Below are 25,073 nucleotides of genomic sequence, written 5' to 3' on the forward strand. Positions count from 1 at the left end.
GTTTGCAAGATGAAAAAGTTCTAAAGATCTGTTGTACAACAATACGAATATACTTAACACTGGAATGTACATTTAAAAATGACTAGCTTGGTGTGGTGGTTCACACCTGTAATCCCAGCACTTTGGGAGGCCAAAGCGGGTGGATCACCTGAGGTCAGGAGTTTGGGACCAGCCTGACCAACACGGAGAAACCCCGTCTCTACTAAAAATACAAAATTACCTGGGCTTGGTGGCACAGGCCTGGAATCCCAGCTACTTGGGAGGCTGAGGCAGGAGATCACTTGAACCTGGGGGGTAGAGGCTGCAGTGAGCCGAGATCGCACCATTGCACTCCAGCCTAGGCAACAAGAGCAAAATTCCATCTCAAAAAAAAAAAAAATTAAGATGGCTGGGCATAGTGGCTCATGCCTATAATCCCAGCACTTTGGGAGGCCAAGGCAGGCGATTATGAGGTCAAGAGTTCAAGACCAGCCTGACCAACATGGTAAAATCCCGTCTCTACTAAAAATACAAATTAGCCAGGCATGGTGGCACGCACCTGTAATCCCAGCTACTCAGGAGGCTGAGGCAAGAGAATAGCTTGAACCCGGGAGGCAGAGGTTGCAGTGAGCTGCGATCATGCCACCGCACTCCAGCCTGGGTGACAGAGTGAGGCTCCATCTCAAAAAAAAAAAAAGATTAAGATGGTAAACTTTATATCGTGTTTTATACCACAATTAAAATGCAAACAAAATCACTAAAAGAAAAAAGCAAGCCAGGCATGATGGCATGTTGTCTGTAGTCCCAGCTACCTGGGAGGCTGTGGTGGGAGAATCACTGGAGCCCAGGAGGCCAAGTTTGCAGTAAGCTGTGACTGCACCACTGCACTCCAGCCTGGGTAAAAGAGTGAGAGACCCATCTCTAAAAAAAAGAAAAAAACAAAAAACCAGAAAAATTTACATGTTCGATGAAGTATAAAAAGGGACCCGGTAAAATGATTAGTGGCTCAGATTCCAATGAGCTTATTTTGTGGAACCAAGTCCCAGGTACCAAACGCTAATTAATTGAGCCCTCAGTCTTTAAATTAAGTCTGTTGTTGGTTTAATTTTCCTATTATCAGATATGGGCAATTTTTATGTTACCTCATATTTTGTTTTGTTAGAGATTTATTAATTTCATTAATTCCCAAAACTAAGCTTTTGCCTTTGTTAATTTTCTTCATTGTACATTCATTTCGTATTTCAATATATGTTCGTTATGTACATCAAAACATGTATACCAAAATATATGCAATAGAAAATATACTAAAAATTTTATATTTGGGCTTTTATTCTTATTATTTCCTAGATTTTAATTTTGGGGATTTAACTTACCAAACTTTTCCTTAGCTTCTTGAGATGAATACACAGATCATTAATTTTTCAACATTCATTTATTTATTTTTCTTTTTTTGTGTGTGTCGCCCAGGCTGGAGTGCAGTGGCGTGATCTTGGCTCACTGCAACCTCCGCCTCCCGGGTTCAAGCAATTCTCTGCCTCAGCCTCTCAAGCAGACGGGATTATAGGCACCTGCCACCATACCCGGCTGATTTTTTTTTGCATTTTTAGTAGAGATGGGGTTTCACCATATTGGCCAGGCTGGTCTTGAACTCCTGACCTCGTGATCCACCCGCCTCGGCTTCCCAAAGTGCTGGGATTACAGGCGTGAGCCACGGTGCCCAGCCAACATTCATTTTTTTCTAACATATGCATTTGCAGCTATATATTTTCCTCATATTCAGCTTTAGAAACATAATTTTGATGTTATTTTTCATTATCACTGTTTAAAATATTTTAAATATCTACTGCAATTTATTTATTCTTTTAGTCACCAGTTATTTATAAATACATTGCTTAAATCCCAAACATTGGGATATCTCTTTGTGTTTTTTTAATTTAGAAATGGGGTCTTGCTATATTGCCCAGGGTGGTCTCAAATTTCGGGGATCAAGCAATCCTCCTGCCTTGGTCTCCCAAAGTGCTGGGATTACATAAGTCACCACACCTAGCTGGGATATTTCTAATTATCTTCTTGTTATTGACTTCTAGCTTAACCTACTCTGGTCAGGAAAGTTACAGTATTATTTCATTCCTTTGAAATTTATTGAGACTCCCTTTGTGGTCCAGCATATGATCAATTTGGATAAATGTCTCATATTCATTTGAAAAGCATGTATATTATGTAGTTGTAAGGTACACTGTTCTATACATATCAATCAGGTCAAGCTTGTCAATCACACTGTTCAAATACCATATAGCTTTATTGGGTTTGTCACTTGTTCTATCAGCTATTGAGAAGAGTGCTAAAAACTCTCCACTAAGATTGTGATTTATCTACTACTTCTTTTAGTTATGTCAAATATATTTGAAGCCATTTTATGAAGGCATATAAATTCAGAACTGTTACATCTTACTGATGAATTGATCTTTTTATTATAAACTATTCCTCTTTATCTCTAGTAAAGCTTCTTGTTATAAAATATATTCTTGTCATAAAGTCTACACTGCAGTTTGGAATACAGATTAATACCACTATTTCAGAAAACTGTCAGTATCTACTAAAGTTGAACATATACACATAACCTATGACCCAGCAATTTCTCTCCTAGAAATACACCCAAGAGAAATGCATTCATATGTGCACCAAAAGACACGTACAAGAATGTTCCCGGCAGCATTTTTCATAGTAGCCTCAATATGAAATCAAATGCCAATGAATAATGGAATGGATAAGTAAAATCTGTTATATTCGGGCGGGCACGGTGGCTCATGCCTGTAATCCCAGCACTCTGGGAGGCCGAGGCAGGCGGATCACCTGAGGTCAGGAGTTTGAGACTAGCCTGGCTAACATGGTGAAACCCTGTTTGTATTAAAAATACAAAAATATTAGCTGGGTGTGGTGGCGTGCGCCTGTAATCCCAGCTACTCGAGAGGCTAAGGCAGGAGAATTGCTTGAACTCGGGAGGCAGAGGTGGTGGTGAGCTGAGATGGTGCCATTGTACTCCAGCTTGGGCAACAAGAGCGAAACTCTGCTTCAAAAAAAAAAAAAAGTGTTATATTCATACAACAGAATTTTAAACAGCAATAATAATGTGTTCACTATATTCATTATATCACCTATAACTAATGGATGAATTGTATATATTTATACTACACATTATTGCAGAACGCATTCATATTACATATAAAATATAATATTGAGTAAAAGAAGCCAAGCATCATGTCCAAGTGAGATTGACAGTAGGAAAAAAAAAGTGAAAAAAAAAGAAGCCAAGCAAAATTCAAGTATAGGTAAAATGAGTCTATGGCCATGGAAGACAAAATAATAGTTACCTTTGGGAGAAGTGGGTAGTGAGTGAACTGGACAAGACTTGGGCTTCTGTAATGCCAATAATGTTCTATTTCCTTATCAGATTTGAGGTCTGGTTAAAGGAATATGCTCACTTTTATGCAAGTCATCAGGTCATATACTTTGATTTTGTACTTTTCAGAATGTATGTTTTATATATATATATATATATGAGACAGGGTCTTGCTTTGTTGCCCCGGCTGCAAGACAGTAGTCCAATCGCAGCTCACTGCAGCCTCAACCTCCCTAGGTTCAAGCAATCCTCCCACCTTATCCCTGAGTACCTGGGACCATAGCAGCATGTAACCATGCCTGGCTAATTTTTGTACTTTTTGTAGAGATGGGATTTCACCACCTTGTCTGGGCTTGTCTCAAACTCCTGGGCTCAAGCGATCTACCCAGTGGGCCTCCCAAAGAGCTGGGATTATCATCATGCCTGGCCCAGAATGTATGTTATACTTCTTTTTTTACTTATTTTTATTTTTTTATTTTTTTTTTGAGACGGAGTCTCGCTCTGTCGCCCGGGCTGGAGTGCAGTGGCCGGATCTCAGCTCACTGCAAGCTCTGCCTCCTGGATTTACGCCATTCTCCTGCCTCAGCCTCCCGAGGAGCTGGGATTACAGGCGCCCGCCAACTCACCGGGCTAGTTTTTTTGGTATTTTTTAGTACAGACGGGGTTTCACCGTGTTAGCCAGGATGGTCTCGATCTCCTGACCTCGTGATCCACCCGTCTCGGCCTCCCAAAGTGCTGGGATTACAGGCTTGAGCCACCGCGCCCCGCCAGTATGTTATACTTCTAAAACAACATGATATATCATGGTATCAGCAGATTCATTAAAGATTAGAATACCAAATAACCATGTGTTAGAATACAAGATTACTATTATGTTAATAAACTGTTGGTAGGAATTTAATTTGTAAAACTATACTGTAGATCAGTTCAGCATTATCTAGGAAATTTGAAGATGCAAAATGTACTGTATGGCCCAGGAATTCCTTCATACACTTATATCCTAGGAAGGTATGCATGTATATATACTGGTATACGTGTAAAAACATTTTCACAGCAGCCCTATCATACAGGAAATAACCAATGTCTGAACTGCAGCTATGTATAACAGCGAGGGTGAGGCTAACAAACATAATATTTTATTTTATTTTTTTATTTTTATTTTTTAAGTTGGAGTTTTGCTCTTGTTGCCCAAGCTGGAGCGCAATGGTACAATCTCAGTTCACTGCAACCTCCGCCTCCTAGGTTCAAATAATTCTCCTACCTCACCCTCCCGAGTAGCTGGGATTACAGGCATGTGCCACCATGACTGGCTAATTTTTTTGTATTTTTAGTGGAGACGGGGTTTCTGCGTGTTGGTCAGGCTGGTCCCGAACTCCTAACCTCAGGTGATCTGCCCACCTTGGCCTCCCAAAGTGCTGGGATTACAAGCGTGAACCACTGCGCCTGGCCCAAATATAATATTTTACAAGAAAGCCAAGACTCAAAACAACATTATACAGTACAATTTCATTTATATAGTGTTAAAAAGGTAAAACTAAACTATATTGCTTAGAGATAAGCAGATATGTGGTAAAAACAAAACAAAACTTTTTTTAAAAAGTCAAGAATAACAATTACCAAAGTCAGGATAAGTGTTACCTAAAGAGGGAGGTAGGGTAAGTTTATTCTGGTGGAAGGACTGGAGGGCCCCCTTCTGGAGTGCTGAAGCAAGTTTTTGAGCAGAGGGTCTCTTTATAATTACTTCTTAAACTACACGTCTATATTTTAACTAGTTTTCTGTATGATGTAATATAAAGGGATTAAACAAAGAAAACAAAGTATAGGCCAGGAGCAGTGGTTCACACCTGTAAACCCAGCACTTTGGGAGGTCTCACCTGAGTTCAGGAGTTCAAGAATAGCCTGGCCAACATGGTGAAACCCCGCTTCTACAAAAATATAAAAATTAGCCAGGCATGATGGCAGGTGCCTGTAATCACAGCTACTCAGGAGGCTGAGGCGGGAGAATCACTTGAACTTGGGAGGCGGGGGTTGCAGTGAGCTGAGATCTAGCTATTGCACTCCAGCCTGGGTGAGCTGAGATCACGCCATTGCACTCCAGCCTCGGCAACAGAGCAAGACTCCATCTCAAGACCAAAAAGAAAAAGAAAAAGAAAGAAAAGAAAACCAAATATAAGAACCATACATAATTTTTAGTGAAAATACAAGATACGAAACAGTAAATGTCATAAAATTCCAATCTTGAAAATAATGTATGTGTGCATAGGAAACTCACTAGAAGGAAATAGACCAAAATATTACTGGGTTGTTTCTGGATAGTAGATTTACTTTTGCTGTTTGTAACTCCCTATTTTCCAAATTCTTTGGAATTGTGTGGGTGTGTGTGAGACAGAGGAGGGGGGAGTGTGTGTGTGTTTAAGAAAAACAAAACTTTAGCACACTGGGAAAAGTGTTCTATTTTCTAAATTAATAAGTGAACATTTTGTAGAGAGAAGTAACAGACTACTGGGCTCTCTGTGTCCACTCCAAGGTTTCTCATCATTTTCTTGAATAGAAACTTATAAGAACCAGGTCACGGCCGGGCGCGGTGGCTCAAGCCTGTAATCCCAGCACTTTGGGAGGCCGAGACGGGCGGATCACGAGGTCAGGAGATCGAGACCATTCTGGCTAACACAATGAAACCCCGTCTCTACTAAAAATACAAAAACTTAGCCGGGCGAGGTGGCAGGCGCCTGTAGTCCCAGCTACTCGGGAGGCTGAGGCAGGAGAATGGCGTAAACCCGGGAGGCGGAGCTTGCAGTGAGCTGAGATCCGGCCACTGCACTCCAGCCTGGGTGACAGAGCGAGACTCCGTCTCAAAAAAAAAAAAAAAAAAAGAACCAGGTCACTTGCTGACTCTATGTTAACCACGACTATCCAGAGAAGAGAAGCAAAAAGGAAACCCAATGCACCTTGTATTTGGTTTGATCAACAGTCATTTTTCCTCTGGGTAACTCTCTGAGAACAGCAGAGCTGAAGAAGAAAGGAATCATGAGATGCCAGGCCTTTCTTGTGGCTCAGACTGAGCAGATCAGAGGTCATTCTGGATCTACAGCTACTATCTATGAAGAGAAGAAGGGATGGGGGAGGTCAGAGAAGTGTAGGCGGCCCGGCACGGTGGCTCAAGCCTGTAATCTCAGCACTTTGGGAGGTTGAGGCAGGCGGATCACCTGAGGTGGGGAGTTCGAGACCAGCCTGACCAACACAGAGAAACCCCGTCTCTACTAAAAACACAAAATTAGCAGGGCGTGGTGACGCATGCCTGTAATCCCAGCTACTCGGGAGGCTGAAGCAGAATTGCTTGAACCGGGGAGATGGAGGTTGCGGTGAGCCGAGATTGCACCATTGCACTACAGCCTGGGCAACAACAGCGAAACTCCATCTTAAAACAAAACAAAACCAGAGATGTGTAGGATGTCCTGAGCATTCTTGGTATCAGAGGGGTGATGTCTCTCCTCTCCATGAGAATCTGTCCTGACCTCACAGGGAGAGCTGGAGTCACAAAGACAGTCACAAGCACCGCATACCCAATGCTGCAGCCACCTAGCCACCATGGGGACCCACATACACCTCCACAGGCACACCTCACCCAAACAATAACACTATATATGGTCACACAATCATTGTCCCACATCTACGTTGAGGATACACAGTCACACTCGCATGTTTACAGACCCCTCAAACATAGCACCATTCAAAACCAGAGTGCTACAGATTGTCACAATATCACACTCACTACTGAGCCACACAAAGTCACAGTCCCCCCCTCCCCAGGACCCCTACTGAGCACTACACACAATCACACATTCAAAATAACACAATGACCATTAGGACGCACATATCGTCACCCCGGCACAATTACACGCACTTTCCAACCGCAGACACAGTGCCACATAAAGTTACATGGTCACACTCTCACATTCTCACGTTGTCACTCAGTACGGCATCCAGTACACTTAAGCGCTGCTAACAGTCATACAAACACAATTACACACGCACCCCTCAGAGTAACACACAGTCACAGCCTCATCATCAGATTCTCTCCACACAAACACCCTCCACAATGTCACGCAAAGTTACACACACACAATCACAGTCCCAACACGGGACACAGTCATACCTACACACACAGCCTTACATTGTTACAATCACACAACCACAACGAGTATATAAAATCACACCCGCGCACACAGCAAGGCACAGTAACGTAAGGTAACACTCACACACGTAAGTCCACGCCTCGCGCCCGCCTCCCCCCTCCCCCCTTCATCAGCCCGACCAACTCATACATGCCCGACACTCCAAACCAGCCTGGTCAGTCCCTTCAAACTCCCAGGCACGCACCTGCGGGCCCCAGCCGAGCCCGCAAGACCCAGGCCGCTCACCGCGCACTTCCCCTACCCTTGAGGCCGAGGGTCCAGCAGGCAAATGAAACGGCTGCCTTGGACTCGCGGGGATCTCTGGGAAATACAGTCCGGAGTAGGACCGCGCGGAGAAGATGGCGCCCGGTCCTTCGGGTTCCTGCTGCTGCACAGTTCCGGGACATCCCTGCTCCCCACTCCGAACGGCTACTCTGCGTCTCCGTGATCCAGACACAGGCTCAGAGTGAAACTGCCATAGGACGCTGGCCCTGCACCCTGAAGACAATCTTCCTCCATGGTACCGGCCAACCCCAGGGAGTTCCTTGAGAAACAGGAAAAGGTCGCCAGCTTCGGGCCAGAAGTTGGTTAGAGCCGCAAGGATTTCTGGGAACTGTAGTCTAGAGCCGGAAGCGGTGAGGCGCTGCGGCAAGTGGAAGGAGGTCCCTTAAATGACTTTCTGCCCCAAACCGACCCACAATGCAGAGCGCACCCAGGACCCACTCTACTAGGCGTTATAACCCTCTCTGAGAATGCTAGACTGTTTAAATCGTCATTTTTGCCTTCGTCCGTGGAGGAGCCACATACTGTATGATTGCATTTATATGAAATATTTAAAATAGGCAAATCTACGGAAAAGGAGTAAGAGTTTTTTAGGACTAGCAGGATTAGGGGAACTGTGAGTGGTAATAGCTAAAGGGTTTCTTTTTGGGGTAATGTAAAGCTTCTTGAATTAGATAATGATGTTTGCACAACTTTGAATACTCTAAGAATGACTGAATGGTACACCATAAACGAGCTAATGATATGAGTTGTAAATTATATTTGTGTGCATGTCTTTTAAAAATCAACTTTACTGAAGCATAATTTAGATACAATAAAATGCCCTCATTTTAAGTGAAACGTTTGATAAGTTTCAACGAATGTTTAAATACTTGTCACCGCCATCATAATCAGGATATAGAACATTTTAAAAAATTAAAAAAAATTTTAAGCTTTTTAGTTAAATTTCTGTGGGTATATAGTAGGTGTATATATTTATGGGGTACATGAGATTTTTGATTGTTTTGATACAGGCATGCAATGCGTACGAATCATATCATGTAAAATGGGGTGTCTATCCCCTCAAGTGTTTATCCTTTGTGTTACTGGATATTTAATTTTTTAATTTTTTTTATTTTTTGAGTTGGAGTCTAGCTTTGTCACCGAGGCTAGAGTGCAGTGGCGCGATCTCGGCTCACTGCAAGCTCAGCCTCCCAGGTTCAAGTGATTCTCCTGCCTCAGCCTTGGGAGTAGCTGGTATTACAGGCGTCCGCCACCATGCCCGGCTAATTTTTGTGTTTTTAGTAGAGACAGGGTTTCACTGTGTTGGCCAGGCTGGTATAGAACTCCCGACCTCGAACTTCTGACCTCGTGATCCGCCCGCATCGGCCTCCCAAAGTGCTGGGATTACAAGCGTGAGCCACCGCGCCCAGTGCATACAGAATATTTTTATTCACCGCCCTCCGCCCCCCAGATTGTTAAGTCGATTCCCACCTCCCCATCCCTGTATCAGGCATCTATTGGCTATTCTAAGGAATGAGCAGTAGTATCAAATTATGTTTTTAATTTGCATTTCCTGATGTCAATGAACTTAGCATACTTTCATATACTTATTTGCCATTCTTTTATCTTCTTTTGTGACATCTATTGAAAATATTCGGCCGGGCGCAGTGGCTCAGGCCTGTAATCCCGGCACTTTGGGAGGCTGAGGCGGGCAGATCACCTGAGTTCGGGAGTTCGAGACCAGCCTGATCAAACTAGAGAAACACTGTCTCTACTAAAAATACAAAATTGGGCCGGGCGCGGTGGCTCAAGCCTGTAATCCCAGCACTTTGGGAGGCCGAGACGGGCAGATCACGAGGTCAGGAGATCGAGACCATCCTGGCTGACACGGTGAAACCCCGTCTCTACTAAAAAATACAAAAACTTAGCCGGGCGAGGTGGCGGGTGCCTGTAGTCCCAGCTACTCGGGAGGCTGAGGCAGGAGAATGGCGTAAACCCAGGAGGTGGAGCTTGCAGTGAGCTGAGATCCGGCCACTGCACTCCAGCCTGGGCGACAGAGCGAGACTCCGTCTCAAAAAAAAAAAAAAAAAAAAAAAATACAAAATTGGCCGGGTGTGGCGGTGCATGCCTGTAATCCCTGCAGGAGAATCACTTGAACCGGGGAGGCAGAGGTTGCTGTAAGCCGAGATCACACTGTTGCACTTCAGCCACAGCAACAAGAGCAAAACTCCATCTCAAAAAATAGTAATAATAATAATAATAAATATTATTTTAAAATTGGTTGTCTTATTATTGAGTTGTAACAGTTCTTTATATGTTTGGGTAAAAGTCATTTGCCAAATATATATATTGCAAATTGCAAATATTCTCTCCCTGCCTGGGGCTTACCTTCTCAGTTTTTGGGGTTTTTTTTTCTTTTTTTTTTTTGAGACAGGGTGTTGCTCTGTTGCCTAGTCTGGAGTGCAGTGGCGTGAACACAGCTCACCACAGCCTTGACCTCCTGGGTTTAGTAGATCCTCCTGAGTAGCTGGGACTGCAGGTGTGCACCACCACACCCAACTAACTTTCTTGTGTTTTGTGGAGATGGGGGTCTCGCTGTGTTATTATAGGTGTGAGCCACTGTGCCCAACCCTTAGTTTCTTCATGATGTCTTTCAAAAAGCAGTTTTTACTTTTGATGAAATCCAATTTCTCACCTTTAAAATGTGCTTCATGCTTTCTGGTCTTTCTAAGAATCTTTGTCTCCCCTAGTGTTGTAAAGAATTTCTCCTAAGTTTTATTCTAAGGGTTGTATAGTTTTAGTTTTTATTTTTGGTCCATCAGCCACTTGAAGTTAGTTTTTGTGTATATGAGGTAATGTTCAAAGTTATTATTTTCCAGATGAAAATTCAGTGGTTCTAACATCACATGTTAACAAAACTATCATTTTCCTCTTGAATGACCTCAACATCTAAAGTAGGCAGGATAATGCTCCCCCCAAAATACCCACATGCCAGTTCCTGGGACTTGTGAATGTACTATGTTACATGGCAAGGGGAATTAAATTAACAGGTAGAATTAAAGTTGCTACTCAGCTGACCTTAACATAGGGGGATTATACTGGATTGTCCAGTTAGACCCAGTGTAATCACATGGGGTCTGAAATGAGGAAGAAGGCATAAAAGTCAGTGTAGGAATTGTGCGCTGTGAGAAAGACACGACCAGCCATTATTGGGTGTAAAGATGAAGGGAGCCCATGAGCTGAAGAATGCAGGCAGCTTCTCCAACTTGGAAAAATGAAAAAAGCAGATTGTCCAGAGCCTCCTTTATTTGAGTCGGGGTCTCCCTCTGTTGCCCAAGTCGGAGTGCAGTGGTGCGATCTTGGCTCACTGCAACTCCTGCCTCCTGGGTTCAAGTGATTCTCCTGCCTCAGCCTCCCTAGTAGCTGAGATTACAGGCAACCACCACCACACTTGGCTAATTTTTTTTTTTTTTTTTAAGTAGAGACAGGGTTTCACCATGTTGGCCAGGCTGGTCTTGAACTCCTGACCTCAAGTGATCTGCCTGCCTTGGCCTCGCAAAGTGCTGGAATTACAGATGTGAGCCACCGCACCCAGCCTGTTTTTTTTTTTTTAAGAGACAAGGTCTTGCTCTGTCACCCAGGCTGGAATGCAGAGGTATGATCATGGCTCACTGCAGCGTCAAACTCCCAGAGTTAAGCATCCTTACGCTTAGGCCTTCTGAGTAGCTGGGACTATCGGTGTGCACCACTACACCTGGCTAATTGGAAAAAAAAAATTATAGAGAGGGGGTTTAGCTATGTTGCCCAGTCTACTCAAACTCCTGGCCTCAAGTAATCCTCCCACCGTGGCCTCCCAAAGTGCTGGGATTACAGGCATGAGCCACCACAACAGCTGTGTCATCCCAACCCCTCTCTGGGCCTGATCATGTAAAGAGGGCTTGCATTCCTCAGATAAAAAGTTTCTTTTCTTTTTCAACACTATGCGAAGTGACATAAGCCAGACCAAAAGGACAAATATTGTATGAATCCACTTATATGAGGTGCCTACAATAGGTGTATTCATAGAGACAGAAAGTAGACTTGAAGTTACGTACGTATAACCTCATGAGGTTATATGAGGTACATGATAAAGCCTCTATACTTTTTTTTTTTTTTTTTTTTGAGACGGAGTCTCGCTGTGTCACCCAGGCTGGAGTGCAGTGGCGCGATCTCGGCTCACTGCAAGCTCCGCCTCCCGGGTTTACGCCATTCTCCTGCCTCAGCCTCCGAGTAGCTGGGACTACAGGCGCCCGCCACCACGCCCGGCTAGTTTTTTGTATTTTTTTAGTAGAGACGGGGTTTCACCATGTTAGCCAGGATGGTCTCGATCTCCTGACCTCGTGATCCACCCGCCTCGGCCTCCCAAAGTGCTGGGATTACAGGGTTGAGCCACCGCGCCTCTATACTTAAAACAGTGTACTGTTTGTGTGTGGTCAGAGAGACAGACCAAGGGAGGATGATGGGAAATATAGAAGTAAACATCCACAGCCAGGCGCGGTGGCTCACGCCTGTAATCCCAGCACTTTGGTAGGCCGAGATGGGTGGATCACTTGAGGTCAGGAGTTCAAGACCAACCTGGCAAACATGATGAAACCCCGTCTCTACTAAAAATACAAAGAATTCGTTGGGCGTGGTGGCACGCGCCTGTCATCCCAGCTACTCAGGAGGCTAAGGCAGGAGAATCGCTTGAACCTGGGAGGCAGAGGTTGCAGTGAGCCAAGATCGAACCACTGCACTCCAGCCTGGAGCAAAACTCCGTCAAAGAAAGAAAGAGAGAGAGAGAGAGAGAGGCAGGGAGGGAGGAAGGTCCACATAGATGCTTAGTATTTGATAACGGTAGCAGCTCAAATCACCACAGTCACATCATAAAGTTTTATGCAGCCGGTACACACATAGCAGAAAAAAAAAAAGTCATCTTTACAGAATGACATTAATTCTAGAATATATAAAAAAATGGAAAGTATAGAACAGTATAACATATAGTTTGTCTAAAAAAAGAAAAGGAAATCAGATTAGATATAAGCATTTGTTTATATGCACTAAAAAAAGAAAAGATAGGAAAAAAGAAGTATTGGAAATGTGAACCGGAAACAATACCTATAGTGGTAACCTATAGTGACTGGGGTGGCGGGGGGAGTGAGACTTGATATGTCTTTTTACACAGTTGCATAGGAAAAACAAACTGGTTTTTAAAAATATACTCTCACAACACTCAATACTTCCAGAATGTTTCATTTCTAACACAAAATATGTGGAATTTTTCTGACACCCCTTCTCCAACCCTCCCTGCCTGGGTGTCCTACAATTGAATTCAAGTCTGACACTAACCTGAGTCAGCACAGACCTTACAGGTTAATTGCTCAGTCCCACAAGACTGCCCACCTCTTCAGATGCCAATGACAACTACTAAGTCACCTGATTACCAACAACTGTCCAGTTTGCCTGAAAATTAGAGGTTCCAATCATCCCCTTCTTGGATGTGATTCTACCAAACTTTTAAGGGAGAACAAATTCCAATATTTCTCAAACTAATCCAAAAAAATTGAAGGGGAAGGAATTTTTCCAAACTGATTCTGTGAGGCCAGCACCACCCTCATACTAAAACCAGACAAGGACAGAAGAAAGAGAAAACTTCAGGCCAAGATCTCTGATAAACACAGATGCAAAAATCCTCAACAAAATACTAGCAAACCAAATCCGATAGCACGTCAAAAAGATTATATACATGATGATCAAGTGGGATTTATCCCAGGGAAGCAAAGATGGTTTAACATATGCAAATTAATACATGCAATACATCACATTAACAGAATGAAGGACAAAAATCATATGGTCATCTCAATAGAAACAGAAAAAGCATTTGACAAAATTCAACATCTCTTTGCAATTAAAACAAAAACAAAAACAAAAAAACTCCCTGGCCAGGCACGGTGGCTCACGCCTATAATCCCAGCTCTTTGGAGTCTCCCTCTGTCACCAGGCTGGAGTGCTGTGGCTCGATCTCAGCTCCCTGCAACCTCCACCTCCCGGGTTCAAGTGATTCTACTGCCTCAGCCTCCAAAGTAGCTGGGACTACAGGCATGTGCCACCACACCCAGCTAATTTTTGTATTTTCAGTAGAGACAGGGTTTCACCATGTTGGCTAGGATGGTCTCGATCTCCCCACTGAGATGATCCACCTGCCTCGGCCTCCCAAAGTGTTGGGATTACAGGCATGAACCACGCGTCCGGCCAAGACTATTATTATTTTTATTGTTGCTGCCTGCTGTAGCCATGCTTGAGGTAGCTAGGGTGGATGCTGATGGAGATTAAGGGGATTAAAATATCTGTACCTCCCAAAGCCTCCTACCAGCCATTTCAAAGGGGATGCTTAGATTTCTAACCCCTCTTCTATGGTATCTCCTAGGAGAGGATTGTACTAACCCAACTTCTAACCTATTTCCTAATGTGTTTTCAACTATTAAAAATTGTACCTCCCTTCCTGCAGGATACTATCTATTGTGACATAACTCCCTCTTGCCTAGTGGTTTCACCCAGGAGTGAACTGGGATCCCAATCCACCCTTCTCCTGAGTGGTGTCTCCAAAAAATAGATTGTACGATCCTAATGCCTCCTCTTATCTTCCTTATTTCTCTCAGGATCCCTGGCTTCCTTGTTCCCCCATGGTTTCTTCTAGTGAATCATTGTTTTCTGCAGTGTGCCCTAACCAAGGGGTAACTTAGCTATTATAAATATAACAGCCGGACGCGGTGGCTCACGCCTATAATCCCAGCACTTTGGGAGGCCGAGGTGGGCGGATCATTTGAGGGCAGGAGTTCGAGACCAGCCTGACCAACATGGTGAAACCACGTCTCTACTACAAACACAAAAAATTAGCTGGGTGTAGTGGCGCTTGCCTGTAATCCCAGCTACTCGGGAGGCGGAGGCAGGAGAATCGCTTGAACCTGGGAGGCAGAGGTTGCAGTGAGCCGAGATGGCGCCAGTGCACTCCAGCCTAGGCAAGACTCCGTATTAAAAAAATTAAATAAATACATAAATAAATAAAGCTCCAGATCCTATCTTCAGGAACGTCTTCTTCTTGGGTATAAGCGTGGCCAAACTATGGTAACAGTCTTGCATTCTACGTGAAAATCCTTGCCTAACTCTAGTCAACCCTGCAGGAGGCGGACTCCTCCACTGTACGGAATCGATACGCATCCAAGATGGCGGCCCACACGAATAAACACCATAAGGGCGCGGTTATATTCTCTGCCCGATAGCTCCGATTACGGAAACTGCACGATGTCTCTAAAGATGTGTCTGCGCCCTGTTGACTGTGGGCGGAAATTGCTTCCAAGTTAATTTAGAGCATGCGCAATATAAACAGTCCACGAGGGGAAGTGCTAGAAGTCGGACCGGAAGTGGAAGTGGTCCCCGAAGGCTAGTTCGCCGCTGGTGTCAGGAGTATTTTCACGTTTTATTGCCAAGAGGTCTCTGTGATGATTTTGGTTGGTTGCGATTAGGAATTCTGTGAAGTCAGTAATAGAGGAGTTGTCTGTGGAATTAGTGATGGTGGTTTCGGGGCTCGGTGATGGGGGTCTGTGACGTCCGTTGATGGTGTCTGTGACAGGGATTTCTCGGGTTGATGGTGTCTGTGACAGGGGCTCTTTGGGATCAGTGATTGGTGTTTAGGAGTCAGTGAGGGGAGTCTGTGGTCAGTGACTGAGAGCCTGTAGGATCAGCTATGGTGATCGGTGAGGACTGTGATCAGCTTGCTTTCTGACCCGAGTTAAAAGTTCAGTTCTTTCAGTTTCAGCCTGTAATATAAAGGTGAACAAGTTTTGATGTGTAGCAGTTTCCTATTGTTCAAATCTAAGTGTTTAAAATTTTTTTCCAGTAATTGTTTTTCTTTGACCCATGCGCCATTTAGAAGTGCGCTTTATGTTTCAATTAGTGTCTGTGGGTGATGCTTCAGTTGAACAATTGCTTTATGGCCTAGTTCTTCCTCATTTTTCATAAATGTCACATCTATTACATGAAAACAGTGTAATATGTTCTCTAATCTGTATTGTTATAGATGTTAATCCCATGTTATATGTATTATGTAGCTCCTCACAGATTATTTTGTTGAGGAAAGTAAACTACTCACACTGGAAAAGTTATTTGTCCACCTGTCCTTTCTTCTTTCTGTCAGTTTCTGCTTTATATATTTAAAACTACATTATTGGCACCAGTTGAGTGTATTGCTAATAACAGATATGACTGGCCGGCCTGGTGGCTCAGGCTTGTAATCCCAGCACTTTGGGTGGCGAGGTGGGCAGATCACCTGAGGTCAGGAGTTCGAGACCAGCCTGGCCATCATGGTAAAACCCCGCCTTTACCAAAAATACAAAAATTAGCCCGGTGTGTGGTGGGCGCCTGTAATCCCAACTACTCGGGAGGCTGAGGCAGGAGAATCATTTGAACCTGGGAGGTGAAGGTTGCAGTGAGCCAAGATCACGCATGCCATTGCACTGCAGCTGGGGCGACAAGAGTGAAACTCCATCTCAAAAAAATAAAAATAAAAATAATAGATATGACTAAATAGCTCAAAAGACATTATAGCAATTCAAGCCTTAACCAATAATTTATAAAAGAAATTTGCCTAAATGCTTTCCAACAGTGGATGTTGTTACTTTTTTTTTTTTTTTTTTTTGAGACAGAGTCTTGCTCTGTCGCCCGGGCTGGAGTGCAATGCCCTGATCTCCGCTTACTGCAACCTCTGCCTCCCAGGCTCAAGCTATTCTCCTGTCTTAGCCTTGAGTAGCCTTGAGTAGCTGGGATTACAAGCGCTCGCCATCACACCTGGTCTATTAACTTTTTTAAAGCTTTCATGATTCTAAGGAAAATTTCTCTCTAATTGTTCTGATGTGTTTTTCTTTTAGTTAAGTTGGTATCTTTTTGTTAATTGCCATTTGCTTCCTTTTCTCTGAATTTTCATACCTTTTCCAGTCTCTTTTTTTCTGGCCTTTTCTGCTTAGTGATTGCTAGAGTTAACGTTACAAGCAACCTATGGTCACATATTGAAAAAAATTTTTATATATATGTCAAATTTAATGGTTTATTTTAACATAATTAGGAAACATATAATCAGAAATATCTGGTTTTTTTTTCTATTATAACTTCTGGGTTTCCTGTCATGTGTAATAAGATCCCTATCATCCTACCACAATGCTATACAAATGTATAGTCTGAAAATTATTTTAACATCCTTAGGGGTTTTAAAAAATGCATGTATTTGGCCGGGCGCGGTGGCTCAAGCCTGTAATCCCCAGCACTTTGGGAGGCCGAGAGGGGTGGATCACGAGGTCAGGAGATCGAGACCATCCTGACTAACACGGTGAAACCCCGTCTCTACTAAAAAATACGAAAAAAAACTAGCCGGTTGAGGTGGCGGGCGCCTGTAGTCCCAGCTACACGGGAGGCTGAGGCAGGAGAATGGCGTGAACCCGGGAGGCGGAGCTTGCAGTGAGCTGAGATCCGGCCACTGCACTCCAGTGCACTGCACAGAGCGAGACTCCGCTTCAAAAAAAAAAAAAAAAAAATGCATGTATTTAAATGTTTAGTGCTGCTGGAATTTGTCTACTTAATAGTGTGAAGTGGGTTGGGCACGGTGGCTCACGCCTGTAATCCCAGCTCTTTGGGAGGCCGAGGCAGGCAGATCACAAGGTCAGGAGATCGAGATCATCCTGGCCAACATGGTGAAACCCTGTCTCTACTAAAAATACAAAAAAATTAGCTGGGCGTAGTGGCATGCACCTAGTCCCAGCTACTCAGGAGGCTGAAGAAAGAAATTGCTTGAACTCCAGAGGCAGAGGTTGCAGTGAGCTGAGGTCATGTCACTGCACTCCAGCCTGGCCACAGAGCGAGACTCCATCTTTAAAAAAAAAAAATAGTGTGAGGTGGAGATCTAGTTTGTTTTATTCCAGGTGCATGGCCAATTGCGTGCACCAATTAGGGATATGTATACAATGAATGCCATGTGCACTCTCAGTCACGTATCATTTTCATTTCGTATATAGATCAATATTGTCTGATATATTATCTTACTTGTTTTGATTACATGGTTTTCTGTATTAAGTTTTAATATAGTGCATGGTAATTGCTGATATTTATTGCATGATTCTTGCATGGCAGGGAGGCATTGAGTACTTTAAAAACATCATCTCATTTAATCTTAGTAACTGTGACACAGGCATTTTCATCCTTATTTCTGAAACAAAATCTGAGTAACTTCTTTCTATTCTCATTGGTGAAAAGTGGAACAGCTGCAGTTCAAATCCTCAGTAACGTTACTCTAAATTTCATGGCTTTTCCCATGTTTCAGCACTGTTCTCCACAGTTCTGAAAGTGTGGTTCTTGTACCAGCAGCATCAGCATTTCCTGGGCACTTATTAGAAAATAAAATTCTTACGTCCTACCTTAGACCCATCGAAGGGGTGAAGCTGAGAATTTTAAACTATGTTTTAACAAGCCCTCCAGGTGACTTGAATGCACACGTATGTTTGGGAACCACTGCTCTGGTTTCTAGCACAGGGACCTGCACCTTGATGTATCCAGGAAGTGTTTATGTGGTGAATGTTGAATGACTATGTGGACATTGTTTTTCTAGGTTCTTGGGTGTCTCTGGGGAGTCTCTGAGCCAGACCTTCCTCCAGACTGCAGCCCACCTCTTCAGAGCAGCTCTGCTGAGTTCACAGATGACCACTAAACTTCAGGCACCCTAGAGAAAAAGGGTTGAGATCCAGTGTGGCCATGCCAGCTAGTTGGACCTCACCCCAGAAATCCTCAGCCCTGGCTCCAGAGGATCAGGGCAGCTCCTATGAGGTGAGGAGGAGGAGTCCCAGGGGGTGGAATTTCAGTCCGAGAGTAGATAGCTCTAATCTGTCACCAGAGCCTTAGGGCAGAGGCAGATAGGCCTTAGGAACCAGCTGGACTCTAGACTTGGTGCTCCTGAAAGAAAACTTGGTCTTCCTGTCAAGAATGAACAACACGTGGGTAATGTCTCTATCTCTGGAGGCCGCCTGTATAACAGTGGAGAGGTGGACTGTCAAGGAAAACTGTTGTTTATTTTGTCATCACACTATATTGATGTTTTGGCTGCAAATAGAATTCCTCGTTATAAGTGACTTTTGTTTGATATTTCGAAAGCATTTTTTCATTTCTTCCTAAACCACCTCCTCAAACACAAATGTTTTCTCTATTTTCTTTCTGAAACTTGTTTTTCAGATGTTGCTTCTCCATTTCTTTTCTCTACCATTTTCTGCTATTTATTTCCTGCTATCCATTCTGGGTAACTTTGACACCTTTCGCCTTCCAGCCCTTCTGTTGAGCTTCTCATTACCACTCTCCACATTTTAACATAATGTTTTCATTTTTAAAAACTCTAGTTTGTTTCCTTTTTTTTTTTTTTTTTTTTTTTTTTAAAGCAGAGTTTTGCTCTTGTTGCCCAGGCTGGAGTACAATGGTACGATCTCGGCTCACTGCAACCTCCGCCTCCTGAGTTCAAGTGATTCTCCTGCCTCAGCTTCTCGAGTAGCTAGGACTACAGGCATGCGCCACCTCAACCGGCTAATTTTGTGTTTTTACTAGAGACAGGGTTTCTCCATGTTGATCGGACTGGTCTTGAACTCATGATCTCAGGTGATCCGCCTGCCTCAGCCTCCCAAAGTGCTGGGATTACAGGCATGAGCCACCACACCCAGCCCTGTTTGCATGATTTTATATAATATTCACTCATGATTGAATCTTAGACATAGAAGTAACTATTACCCCGGGAGGCGGAGGTTGCGGTAAGCCAAGATTGCGCTGTTGCACTCCAGCCTGGGCAACAAAAGCAAAACTCTGTTTCAAAAAAAAAAAAAAAAAAAAAAAGAAGAAGAGGAAGAAGAACTAGTGTCATTTTTACACAAACTCTTCCAGAAAATAAAAAAGGAAGACCACTTCCGAACTAACTTTGTACAGCCAGTATTACTGTGACATCAAAACCAAAGCACAAAAAAAAGAACACTATAGATCAGTATCTTTCATAATTTTAGATGCAAACATCCTCAACAAAATATCAGCATACTGAATCCAGCAATGAATAAAAAGAATCATGTACTACAATAAACTGAAATTCACAGGGGGACCCTCTGTATCATTTTGTAATTCCCTGTGAATCTATAATTATTTCAAAATAAAAAGTTTAAAAAAAATACTCCTAAAGAAAGATTATTCCAAAGCATTTGGAATATTTTGGAGTAGTTATGACTGGAAGATCATTGACAAGACCCACTGCACAATTCACATGAGAGAATGTGAATTACAGTTGACCTTTGAACCACATGGGTTTGAACTGTGTGGGCCCATTTGTAACACAGATTTTTTTTTTCAGTAAAATTACACTGAGTGTGCCTCCCTCTCCTGCCCTCCCTTCCACCTTCACCTCTTCCCCTTTTGCCACCCAAAACAGCAAGGTCAGACTCTCCTCTTCCTCCTCTTCCTCTGCCTCCTTAACCTGAAGACCATAAGGGCAAAGACTTTCATGATGATTCACTTCCACTTAATAAATAATAAATATATGTTCTCTTCCTTTTGATTTTCTTTAAAGCATTTTCCTTTCTCTAGCTGACTTTTATTATTAAAATACAAAATATAATACATATACAAAATATCGTGTTAGCCAGGCTCATCTCGAACGCCTGACCTCGTGATCCACCCGCCTCGGCCTCCCAAAGTGATGGGATTACAGGCATGAGCCACTGGGCCTGGTCAAGACAGCCTATTTCAATGGCCAGTTTTGAAAAATGAATAATTGACTGACTGTAGAACACCACAAATAGCTGGAATTCTTTGTTAGATTTCTGTGTTCCACAAATTATGTAAAACTAGATTTTTTTTTTTTGAGACAGTCTTGCTCTATCACCCAGGCTGGAGTGCTGTGGCATGATCTCAGCTCACTGCAAACTCCACCTCCTGGGTTCAAGGGATTCTCCCACCTCAGTCTCCCAAGTAGCTGGGACTACAGGCACGTGCCACCAACCTGGCTAATTTTTTGTATTTTTAATAGAGATGGCGTTTCACCATGTTGGCCAGGCTGGTCTCAAATGCCAAACCTCAGGTGATCCACCCACCTTGAACTCCTAAAGTGCTGGGATTACAGGCATGAGCCACCGTGTCCGGCCCCCTCTGACATTCTTGCTTGGATTACAAGTGTGAGCCACTGCACCCGGCTAAAACTGGATACTTAATATGTGACCTATGTAAAATATAATTTCTTAGAAATTTCGTATTACTCAGGTGTATACATTTGTCAGAAGGTCAAATGGCACAATAAAGATTGTTGCATTTAATTGTGTTGTACTAAATTTTACCTTATCAGATTAACAAATGTTACACCCCAGTTAATGATTTGCATTTTGTGGTGCTTAAGAGAAGTGTAGTGATGACTACAATTTACCCTGAAATACATAAAAAAAAAAAGTAAGATGGATCAATGCGTGATGAAGCAAGTAGAGTAAGGTGTTAAATGTAGAGCTAAGTAGTAGATGTATAGGTTTTTACTGTACAATTCTTTCTAATTTTCTGAATGTTTAAAATTTTTCATAATAAGCTATTTGGGAAATGAGAGGCAGGTTTTTTAAAAGGAAGTAAATTGGCCAGGCACGGTGGCTCATGCTTGTAATCCCAGCACTTTGGGAAGCCGAGGTGGGAGGATCACAAGGTCAGAAGATTGAGACCAGTCTGGCCAACATGGTGAAACCCAGTCTCTACTAAAAATACAAAAATTAGCCGGGTATGGTGGCACATGCCTGTAATCCCAGCTCCTTGGGAGACTGATGCAGGAGAATTGCTTGAACCTGGGAGGCAGAGGTTGCAGTGAGCAAAGATCACTCCATTGCACTCCAGCCTGGGCAAAAAGAGCGAAACTCCATGTCAAGGGGAGAAAAAAAAAAAAAAAGGCCAGGCATGGTGGCTCACGCCTATAATCCCAGCACTTTGGGAGGTCAAGGTGGGCGGATCACGAGGTCACAAGGTCAGGAGATCGAGACCATCCCGGCCAACATGGTGAAACCCCGTCTCTACTAAAAATAACAAAAATTAGCTGGGCGTGGTGGTGCGCGCCTGTAATCCCAGCTACTCGGGAGGCTGATGCAGGAGAATCGCTTGAACCTGGGAGGCGGAGGTTGCAGTGAGCCAAGATTGCACCACTGCACTCCAGCCTGGGTGACAGAGCAAGACTATGTCTCAAAAAAAAAAAAAGGAAATAAATTAAAAATAATGAAACCCACATTCCATAATCCCAAAATATAGTCACTACACCCTGCAAAGCTGACTATGCACATTGAACAGGAATGTGCCCTTACAGGGATCAGTGTCCTTCAGGGATGTGGCTATCAATTTCAGCAGAGAGGAATGGCAGCACCTGGACCTTTCTCAGAGAAACCTGTACCGGGATGTGATGCTGGAGACCTACAGCCACCTGCTGTCAGTAGGTAAGCACAGTCACCTTTGTGTCTGAAAGGAGGCCTCACTGAGAGTGTTCTCATTCTCAGTTGATGAATGCTGTTGGCATCTCGAATAGGTGATGGTTTTGTCCTTTTTTCCTCCAGGGTTCTCGGTTTGTTTAGGGTACTCAGAATATTACTCTGTTCTCAGAGATATCTGGTTACTTTCCTAAAGAACAAACTGTCGGCCGGGCGCGGTGGCTCAAGCCTGTATTCCCAGCACTTTGGGAGCCTGAGACGGGCGGATCACGAGGTCAGGAGATCGAGACCATCCTGGCTGACACGGTGAAACCCCGTCTCTACTAAAAAATACAAAAAACTAGCCGGGCGAGGTGGCGGGCGCCTGTAGTCCCAGCTACTCGGGAGGCTGAGGCAGGAGAATGGCGTGAACCCGGGAGGCGGAGCTTGCAATGAGCTGAGATCTGGCCACTGCACTCCAACCTGGGCCACAGAGTGAGACTCCGTCTAAAAAAAAAAAAAAAAAAAAGAACAAACTGTCATTGAACAATAAGACTGTATTGGCTGGGCTCTGAAACATAATTAGCTGGACCCAGACCTCTATCATTTCCCATGAACAGGGTATCAAGTTCCTAAACCAGAGGTGGTCATGTTGGAGCAAGGAAAGGAACCATGGGCACTGCAGGGTGAAAGGCCACGTCAGAGCTGCCCAGGTAAGTGACGTGAGGTGAGTGTGACTCAGGTTAGATGGGAGACGGGAGGAAATCTCAGCTGTCTTGAAAAACACTGGAACCTGTGAAGTGCTGTTATGACCACTCTTCAGGAAGGCTCTGAATTTTTTGTATTGCTTGATGCCTCTCAGATCACTAAATGCCTTCTACCTGGATGACCTTCCTTGTTGATTATAAGTCATGTGCCAGTCAGCCTCATTAAAGATATATCTTCATTATGTTCCTTTTCTGTAACATTCTTTTTTTCCCTACCTTCCATATTGTCCTAGAGTCTCTTGTTTACATCCAGGCATTCCTGGATCTGCTTTCTTTCAAAATTACTCTGTGTCACACACTCCCACTCCTGCTACACCCCTTTTATTTCTGTCTTTCTCACCGTAAGATGCCTCAGAACTTTATCTCTGGGCCAGGTGTGGTTGCTCATGCCTGAAATCCCAGCACTTTGGGAGGCCTTGGTGGATGTATCTCTTGAGGTCAGTAGTTTGAAACCCGCCTGGACAACATGGCAAAACCCCATCTCTACTAAAAATACAAAAATTAGCTGGGTGTGGTGGTGCATGCCTGCATCCCAGTTACTTGGGAGGCTGAGGCGCAAGAATCACTTGAATCCGGGAAGTGGAGGTTGTAGTGAGCCAAGATCATGCCACTGCACTCCAGCCTAGGTGACAAAGCAAGACTCAATCTAAAAAAGAAAAAAAAAAAAAAAAAAAGAACTTTATTTCCAATCAGGCTTTCTAACTATTTTCGCTATAGGAATGGCCATGAGATTTCTTGTATCTTCCCAGTCTTTCAGGCCTTTCATCCAGCTGATGACTTGGGAATCATTGTCACTTAATCTTTGGGAATACCTCTCTGCTGTGTTTGACATGACATGATTAATCACCCTTTCTCACATTTCCTTCTGATGTTTGAGCGATTCCACACTGTTAGGGTCTCTCTGCCTGGTTGGCTTTTTTTGTTCGTTTGTTTGTTTGTTTGTTTGAGACGGAGTCTCACTCTGTTGCCCAGGCTGCAGTGCAGTGGTGCAATCTTGGCTCATGCAACCTCCACCTCCCAGGTTCAAATGATTCTCTTGCCTCAGCCTCCCAAGCAGCTGGGATTACAGGTGCGTGCCACCATGGCTGGCTAATTTTTGTATTTTTTATGTATTTATTTTTGAGACGGAGTTTCAGTCTTGTTGCCCAGACTAGAGTGCAATGGCGTGATCTCAGCTCACCGCAACCTCTGCCTCCCGGGTTCAAGTGATTCTCCTGCCTCAGCCTCCCGAGTAGCTGGGATTATAGGTATGAGCCACCATGCCCAGCTAACATTGTATTTTTAGTAGAGACAGGGTTTCTCCGTGTTGGTCAGGCTGGTCTCAAACTCCCAACCTCAGGTGATCTGCCCACCTCAGCCTCCCAAAGTGCTGGGATTACAGGCGTGATCCACCGTGCCCGGGCTTATTTGTTTTTGTCATGCTTTATTTTTATATTTCACCCGATGAGGTCTGAGTTTAATCATTGTCTTTAGTTTAGGACACTATGACCATGAATGTGGGTAAAGATTCTCTCTTATTTTTGTGATAAAATCTCCTATTCTCTCTTTCCCCTCACCCATCTCCCTTCCCACCAGAAGCCACTGTTTTGTATAATGGAAGCATTTTTTAATTCGTGCATGTTGTAAAATTTAAAGTGAATTAGGGGTATGGATCATTAGTTTATATAAATCTTATTATGCTATATATCATGTTTTTTGCCTTACTTTTTCCATGTCTATTCATGGCGTTATCTGTTCGTCTAGTTTATTTCTTTTAACTGCTGAATTGTTCCCCAGAATGTTTCACCATAAGTAGTGTCACCCTCCTCATCCAATTACCCACACTTACCCTCTTCTCTGTGTTCAATCTGGATGAGCCATTTTTACCTTCCCCTCTAGCCTCTGCTACCTGCTCTATGAGCAAAAAGTGACTTACTATCCCTTGAAAAGGGGCATTTGGATTCCAAACCTTTTTTCCAGAGAATCTCTGGAAAAAAAAAGATTT

At 43.6% G+C, this 25,073-nt stretch overlaps 3 protein-coding genes across 9 annotated transcripts in view; 1 reads left to right on the forward strand and 2 right to left on the reverse strand.

The window, feature by feature from the left end:
• Positions 1 to 8,108, reverse strand: part of ZNF383 (zinc finger protein 383) — a 25,791-nt gene extending 17,683 nt beyond the window's left edge. Inside the window, exons 1-4 of one of the 4 annotated variants that reach the window (XM_025368097.1) lie at positions 7,705 to 7,754; positions 6,586 to 6,797; positions 6,328 to 6,477; positions 539 to 660 (exon numbers count right to left, since the gene is read on the reverse strand). The gene's annotated coding sequence lies outside the window, so the exon portion shown is untranslated. The other 3 variants (XM_025368100.1, XM_025368099.1, XM_025368098.1) reach the window with 3 other exon arrangements.
• Positions 1 to 25,073, reverse strand: part of HKR1 (HKR1, GLI-Kruppel zinc finger family member) — a 410,249-nt gene that overhangs the window by 60,003 nt on the left and 325,173 nt on the right. The window lies entirely within an intron of this gene.
• The window catches only part of ZNF585B (zinc finger protein 585B), a 20,301-nt gene continuing 3,108 nt past the window's right edge, over positions 7,881 to 25,073 (forward strand). Inside the window, exons 1-5 of one of the 4 annotated variants that reach the window (XM_025368050.1) lie at positions 15,282 to 15,326; positions 18,488 to 18,624; positions 18,693 to 18,702; positions 22,226 to 22,352; positions 22,943 to 23,035. In XM_025368050.1, the coding sequence (XP_025223835.1) occupies positions 22,319 to 22,352; positions 22,943 to 23,035 (127 nt within the window). In that variant the 5' untranslated portion in view covers positions 15,282 to 15,326; positions 18,488 to 18,624; positions 18,693 to 18,702; positions 22,226 to 22,318. Of the gene's footprint in view, positions 8,416 to 15,056; positions 15,345 to 18,487; positions 18,703 to 22,225; positions 22,353 to 22,942; positions 23,036 to 25,073 lie in introns of those variants that run through there. The other 3 variants (XM_025368049.1, XM_025368048.1, XM_025368047.1) reach the window with 3 other exon arrangements.

This window comes from Theropithecus gelada, chromosome 19 (genome assembly GCF_003255815.1).
Source record: "Theropithecus gelada isolate Dixy chromosome 19, Tgel_1.0, whole genome shotgun sequence".
Classification (NCBI taxonomy): domain Eukaryota; kingdom Metazoa; phylum Chordata; class Mammalia; order Primates; family Cercopithecidae; genus Theropithecus; species Theropithecus gelada.